Source organism: Cynara cardunculus, assembly GCF_001531365.2.
Source record: "Cynara cardunculus var. scolymus isolate 2C chromosome LG 9, CcrdV1, whole genome shotgun sequence".
Lineage (NCBI taxonomy): Eukaryota > Viridiplantae > Streptophyta > Magnoliopsida > Asterales > Asteraceae > Cynara > Cynara cardunculus.
Genome location: NC_037536.1, coordinates 4,676,674 through 4,684,870, shown reverse-complemented (window position 1 = coordinate 4,684,870; position 8,197 = coordinate 4,676,674). Strand labels below are relative to the sequence as shown.

Below are 8,197 nucleotides of genomic sequence, written 5' to 3'. Positions count from 1 at the left end.
GATGACAAACTTCCATAAAGAATTAAACATGTCTTCACGACAAATGTGTTATCTATCGTGTTGTCAATGTTGTCATGCGGCTGGAATGACGAAAGAGTGAGAAAAGTACTAATTTTTCTTGGTTCTTCTTTGTTGATGCTCATGTTTCTCATCATATATTGATAGTATTCTGCTTGTCTGATCTCGCTAGAACCATTTTTAAGGTCATGTGATGGTTGAATATTGTAACAAGGGTTCGAAAGTATCTTGATCTGATATCAACTTCGAGTTTGGGGCTATAAGTTTAGCCGTTGGGGCTCCTTCCCATATATCATCAATTCAAGTCCCTCCAAGACCACTGAGATTTTTCTATCTGTTCTTCAGGGTCTTACGAGATTAATCTAGGTGCCTGCAAGTTGACTTAGAAAACCATGATTTACCAAAATGAATATCGAGTTTGGACCCATATAGACCTTTATGCTTAACTTTTGCTACAAAGTGACACTTACCAGCTTGGAATGAAATTCAAGATGCTCCTTTGCTTGCAACATATTGATATGTGGATATTTATTATACCATGTTTAAAGGTAAACATAATTCAAACATATTATCTATACTATATTATAGATATATTATAAAACATTTGATAAAAACTCTTAAAAATCATGTTTTATGCATAAAGTACTGTTATTGATGCATATTACTTAAAATTCAAGATTACAAGTAAATTGTGCGTAAGTACAACTTATTAAATCTTCATGTAACTAACTGCAGATAAACATAATTAAATAAAAGATAAACATCTCATTTTAAATATAAAAAATCTAAAATATAATGAGGATAGTCATTAACTTCTAACAAAATACTTAATTATTATCTTTATAAAAAAATTATATTATTAAACCAAAAATAAAAAAATAATTAAAGAAATAAACAAAAAAAGGAGAAATTTTAAATAGTTTAATATCAATATTTTTTTTTCAATTTTAAATAATTATCTTCATATTTATATTTTATTTTTTAAAAATAAAAACATTACACTTTCTCAAAACCACATAAAACCATATTATAACATTGATTGAGACAAAGAAAAAAACGAAACTTTAAAATCGAAATGTATCTTGCTATATTGTGCGAATACTCTTATAGTATATATATATATATATATATATATATATATATATATATAATCACCAAAGTAAACTAAATTAATAAACAAAAAACCAAAAGAAACCCGGTTAAAAAAAAAGGAAAAAATATATAATGATATTAATATTAAATTAAATACAATTAAATGTTATTTTTTTTATGACTATGAAACATAAGTATACATCCTTGTTGGATGACCATTGGATCATAATTGTTACATTATTTATTACAATCTAATATAAATTGTTGTATTCTTTTGGTGTTTGTAAATAGTTTAACATCAAATTTGATGTTAACTTTGTTTTTAATTTATAGATATTGTCCTTTAAGTTTGGTTTTTGTGTAATTTTAGTCCTTTTTTCATAAATAATATTTTAGTTATAATATTTATTAATGTTATACTATGAAATATACTTATATCAATTTATGATAGACAATAAATTTAATTGTATATTTCAAACATATTTAAAAAGTCAAAATATCATTTAATAATTTAAAATAAAACTAAATATTTAAAATAACCTACACCATGGATATACATTTACTCTAATATTTATATTATATTATAAAATATTTGACAAAAATTCTTAAAAACTGTTTTTATGCATGAAATATTCATTGATGCATATTACTTAAAATTCAAGATTACAAGTAAATTGTGCGTAAGTATAACTTATTAAAGATTTATGTTTGAATTCGTGTAACTAACTGCAGATAAATATAATCAAATAAATGATAAACATCTTATTTCAAATATAAAAAAATCTAAAATATAATTAGAATAATCATCGAGTTTTAACAAAATACTTGATTATTATCTTTATATAAGATTATATTATTAAACTAAAGAAAAGTGAATTAAAGAAATACATAAAAAATGAGAAATTTTAAATAGTTAGTTTCGTACTAATATCAATATTTTTTTTCAAATTTTTATGATATCTTCATATTTATATTTTATTCAAAAATAGAAATATTATTGTTTTCTCAAAACCACATAAAACCGTATTATAACATTAACTGAGACAAAAAAATGAAACATTTAAATCAAGATATATCTCGATGCATTGTGCGAGTACCCTTCTAGTTAATTAGAAATATATGCATGTATATTACAGTTTATGACAGTTACCTATTCGAATATTCTTATAGTGGTTTTGATGTTTTTGCATGGATATATAAAGTTGCAAACAATATGGTATTGATTTGGATCCACGCCAGTGATCGGTGTTATAGAATAAAGAGGGAACATCACGATGAAAGAGTGTGACCACGTCTCAATGATTAAAACAATCGTAATAATTTATGTTTGGAACATTTAGGAATAATTAATTACAACACGCAAGCTCGTCTTGAGCATTATTCAACAAGTTATCACTAAAATCAAATAGAGTTAAGTTGTCTATCTCATAACCATCGTTGCCAGCTAAATAAGTCTCTAATGAAATCATTTCTTGATGTTCATACTCTAACAACTCCACTGACACGGGCTCGAATACTTCTGCTCTAATCCCATCTTGTAACAACACAGATTGACTGTATGTGGATTCTAGAGGAAATAATGCTTCCTTTGGTTGATCGTGTTTCATCGATGGGAAATATGAGTCAACTTGTTTCTCGTCTATGAGCCCCTTTGTTTCAAAGCTAAGAATGATTGATGAATCCTCGAGATTTGATGAATCAAAAATCATCTCTGGGCCTCTCAGATGATTTTTGCATGTGTGGTATCCGTTGTAGGTTATTTTATACTTTGATGGTTCATCATCGGTCTTTTGAACTTGTTTAGTTGCTTCACATCCTTGGTCAAACTTGTAAGTGCACCTATAATAGCTCCTATGGTGTAATAATTTTAATATTAGAAAAAAAATATAAAAGAAAACCATACAGTGGTACAACTACATTTAGCTGTATAAAAAATAATTAATAAAGTTAATCTAATCAGTAAAACAAATATTTTATTAGGTTGAATTCATTTGTCTTATTGAACTTAGCTGGCGAATTTGACTGAACTTGGAATCTGTGCAATAATTTGAAAAACGCATTGTTTATAAGTTTAAATAGCTTTTATATATATATATATATATATATGTATATGTATATATATATGTAGTAAAATACCCAAATTAATTACCTTTGATGGTTTGTGTGGTGGATTGCTTTTTGTCCGTATTTTCTCCAAGCATATCCGTCATCAACCAAGGTAGAAGTTACTTTAGTTGATGTCCATGGGATTTTTCTGTTTTTGGCCGAACAGTATATGATGATTAGCTGTTGTAAACTACATATATATCGAGTCCGAATGTAGGAGAATATGCCAATGAAAAGACAACACTCGAAGTAAATCATTGTGATATAGAAGCATACCTTCTTTTACAACATCTTCTTTTAGCTTCTACCTGAGGTTCAATCTTAATATTCTTGTTGAAATCTTCCGACTTTTGGCCACCCAAATTGCTCGATGATTGTATATCACCAGTGTGATTATATGAAATCTCGTTGATGCTAGAGAAACTCAAGACTGAAAAGGTGTTATCAAACATCGCAAGATCTATCAGATTACACTATTAACAGATTAAAGATCAAACTCAGTTCGTTAAGATTAATCTCGAATCTTGGTGAACAAATGTCAAACTTTGGATGAGCTTTGTGGGTACGAGATATAAGCTACAACCTCGTAACACACCTCTCAATAATAACATATAATCCAAGAATATATATATATATATATATATAATTATATATTAAAAATAAATTTAAAAAGACAAGTTGTTGCATAGAAATATACAAAATTATGGGAGAGTGAGTGCCACGTCCACTCGATAGCCTACGGTTGTCGATCTACAAAAAGAGGGACGTAAAACACACGCGCTAAGGAGCGAGTGGATAAAATATAAATGACGTTTCATCAACGTCATAATATGACGTATGCATAACTTCAGTTGTATCGTTGAGGAAGTGGGAATTACCATAAGAACCTTTAGAATGAATTTTTTAAGGAACCATTTCCGTTGATTGTGTATCAGGACAAAAGGGTAATAGAGTAAATTTATATTCCATCCGAGAAAACCATATTTTGGATTTCTAGGTTGTTTTAAATAATCTATGTTTTATCTTTTTTTCCAAAACAAAATTATGAGTAAATTTTCGTTTTGGTTTCTATGATTTATTGTTTTTCTTGGTATAGGTGCCTAATTTTTTTTATTATCAAAAAACCCTCGTGGTAATACGGTCGTGGTATATAAAAGTACTTGGTTTTTGGTCCCTGAGACGAACTCCATAAGATTCCCTCCCATTAAACGTCTTATAGTTTGGTGGCAGAACTTTAGTGCACCCTTGGGGAAATGCACCCGGTGTCGTAGCTAATCGAGTAGTTCTAGAAGCATGTGTACAAGCTCGTAACGAGGGATGCGATCTTCATGTGCAGATGTGCCTCGCACACGAGGGTATATAGATCATTTTACCTTTTTCATTATTCATTAAAAACAACAAACAACGGGAAACAAAATCACAATTGACTCTAATATATATATATCCCTCTCCCACGACACAGTCATAATACCACAACCACCACCACCACCCTTAGCCTCTCCCGATGAAACCCCTCCCTATGACGAAATTGAAACCACTAAAATCACTATAGACATGGTGATTTCTCCCGCCCCGTTGGGAACCCAGTTCACCCGTCTCGTTCAGGGCTGGGGATTCCCTGTAAAATGGGTATCGGTCCGAAGATCCCTGACATGTTTGAAACCAGGCCAGGGTAATGTAGTCCCCAACCTGTCCTGTCCGCGTATGTATATATTTTATATTAAAGTTATATTTTTTTAAAATATATACATGTATATATTAATTAAAATTATAATTTATTTAATATGTGTTATATAATATAGTATATTTTACCAATTTTGATCATTTTTGAACCATATATTATTGAGGAGGGGATTGACCAACGATAAACTGAGAGTGAACCAGGGATAGGCCAACATAAACCGGGGAAGGGATTCAATTCCCCATACTCGCAATGGACGAGGATGAGATAGTGGAACCGAAGTCGAGATTGCATTCCCTCTCCATCCCCACCTCATTGCCATGCCTACACCACTACCTCATCCCACTAGAAGTTGTTTGCAAAAACCGTCAACCTGAAATCCTTGCCTGAGAAGAATGGAGCTTGCTATGTTTCAAGCCTGCATCCTTTATTTCAATACCCTTACCCATTTTGCAACAAAGCTGGGTTCGGATCACAGAAAAATGGAGGTGGAGGCGAATCCAGGAACACGAAGCATATATGGGTTCAGATTGGCCGTGTAGAGCGGAGGTGAATAGAGATAGAGACATGTAGGGCAGTAAGGGAAGGTATATGATTTTACTCTCTATTTAGTATGTTTCAATAATAAAAGGCTTTTTTTTGGGGGGGGGGGGGGTTCAACGGAGAATGTTAGCCTCGAAGTCTCAAATAGGAGCCGGAGACGTGTGGTATTTGTCGAAGATGGTTAGGATTTGAAATGTGAATATCATTTATGTATGTATGTGTGTATATATATATATATATATATATATATATATAATGTTCTCTTTTAAATTTTTGAGTAAATTGCAATTTTGGTCCTTGTGGTTTGTTAATTCTTTTGAGTAAACTAAACTATTAGTAGAAAATTATATCAAAAAGTAAAATGACCACAATATCACTGATTTAGCGAATTCTTTTAACGGTGTTAACAGATAGGGACCCAAATGAAACACTTTTACATACCACAAGGGTTTTCTTACATTAAAAGTTTTATAGGGATCCAAAAAAAATAACAACAAAACACATAAACCAAAAATGCAATTTACTTCAAAATTATTCTCATGCAATTTGCTATTACATTAGACAAATAAAATGTCTTAGAAAATTATTTTACAAAATAAGAATTAAATTAGAAAATATTTTATTTTCATACATTTCATCGTTAAATTTATGTATGGCTGAAATAAAATGATTCTTTGAAATAGGCAACTGTCTGGCGGATGCACAAACAATGGTGCAAGAAACTTGTCACGGGGGGCTTAAGACAAAGCACAGACGAACCCAGGTGATGCATGTTTGTGGCACGTAGGGATGGAAACGGGACGTGTATCGGGCAGTAATGCATCCTCCGATCACCATTTAGCACCCCGACCCCACCCCGACGAGTTCAGGAGGAAGGAATCTCCGACGGGTTCGGGAACCCGTTGGGTACCCGTTTAGTAAAAAAACGACGTATTCTTAAATTAAAATTATAATGAATCTTACTACATTGATTTGGCATTAACCCCAAAAGCACAACAACCGAGGTCTACAATTCAAAAAAAGCTTTGGAATATTCTTATCGGGCACTAGAATGAAACCGTTCTTACCACAATTTCCTAGTAAAAGGAGAATCAGCTGAAAGAAGAGATAATCCCCTTCTTGTTGTTGCCTCTAACTAAACCACCACCAGTACACTCTTCCACCATAGATACTGAAAGCCCGATTCTTTCCCAGACTTTTACATGTCTCGTTAAAGAAAGGCAAAGAAGTAGAAAGCGAAGCTAGAGCCTTAGCTGCCTCACTTTTTTCGACACGACTCTTTCTATTTCTGCGCYGACATTTGAGTTGTCCTATTCAGCTAGGGGGCCATTAGTCAAAGCTGAAATTCGTCGAAGGAAAAAAATGTCTCTCACTGACACCATCTACGAGAAGGTGAGGTCCTCTTTATTTCCAAGGTTATTAGATGCCTCAGGAAAGCCCGGTCAGAACCACACGTGCAAGTTTCCCTACCCTTTCCGTGCCTCTGAGGAAAGATTCTCGCTACTCAAGAAATTTAGTAAGTTTGTGTTCAACGCCTGCTTGACTAGCTCAAAAGGAGGCAACTGGAGTGTGTACATGGGCTTTGAAGCAGGGCTATATTCACAACATTGAAAAATTAAATATATTTGTCATTTTATAATAATATATACACACACACACACACACATATATATATATATATATACATATACATACACACACATAGAGAAAGTTTTTTTTTGATTAACATGAATATCCAACTCGCTATGCGAGCTGACTAATTCCAGGGCGATCACGTGCTTTGCAGATAGCCCGTCGTCACCACATTTGAACCTCCGGGGCCACAAGAGGATTTTTATTACTCATTGGATTTGAACCTGTGACCTCCTGGTACTTTTGACCTTTGGAGCCAAGCTTAAACCAATCAGGCACCACCCTTATGGTTGAGAAAGTTTATTTTACAAACCACGTTATTTGTATAAACCTTACAAACCTCATTCAACCAATCATAATTTTTCATTTTGTTAATTTTTTTTTGTAATTATGAGAGGTTGATTAATAATTTTTATTGTGGAGAGTGTTAATCATGGATATTATCATCTTCATTATATTAATTTTAGAGAAATACATGAAACAATTTCATTAAAATATTATAAGTATTATATGAAACAATTTCATAACCATATATAAAACATCTTCATCAAAAAAAAGTATTATATGAAACAATTTCATAAGATTAAACAATTTCATGAAATTTTTTCATAAGATTAAACAATGAAATCAACGAATGAGAGTGGTTTGCACAGCTTGTACAAATATGAGTGATTTACATTTGATCAGATATATATATATATATATATATATATTTATATACACACTATATACATATCAATTTGGTGTGTGCCTCCGTATATATTTTGAAATTACAATAAAGACATAAGTTTCATTTAGTATAGTTGGTTTGCAAGACTTTTCTTCTACTCCAGCCCCAAGTTTGAATCCCGTTAATGACATTATCATTTTTTTTTTGTGCAATAAAAGACTTGAACACATGACCGCATAAACAAAAGACAATGAACTAACCAATAATGGTTGTGAAAAATGTCCCTCTATTTGTTTCTGATAATCAAACGGTGACACAAAAATTTCTAGGTCCAATCTTTGGAGCAAAGGAGGTTACTCCAATTCCATACGTAAAATGAATACTCCATCTATTCTAAAATAAATATTTATATTTGTATTTTAGTTTGTCTTAAAATAAGTATGCATTTTCAAAAG

At 31.6% G+C, this 8,197-nt stretch overlaps 1 protein-coding gene across 1 annotated transcript; it reads right to left on the bottom strand.

Moving 5' to 3' along the window:
- Positions 1-2,386: 2,386 nt before the first annotated feature.
- LOC112518674 (probable WRKY transcription factor 70) lies at positions 2,387-3,822 on the bottom strand. Its single transcript, XM_025126451.1, has 3 exons — positions 3,493-3,822; positions 3,260-3,364; positions 2,387-2,961 (listed from the first exon to the last, which is right to left on the bottom strand). Exons 1-3 carry the CDS (start codon positions 3,666-3,668, stop codon positions 2,457-2,459), a joined length of 786 nt encoding a protein of 261 aa, XP_024982219.1. The 5' UTR covers positions 3,669-3,822; the 3' UTR covers positions 2,387-2,456.
- Positions 3,823-8,197: the final 4,375 nt, after the last annotated feature.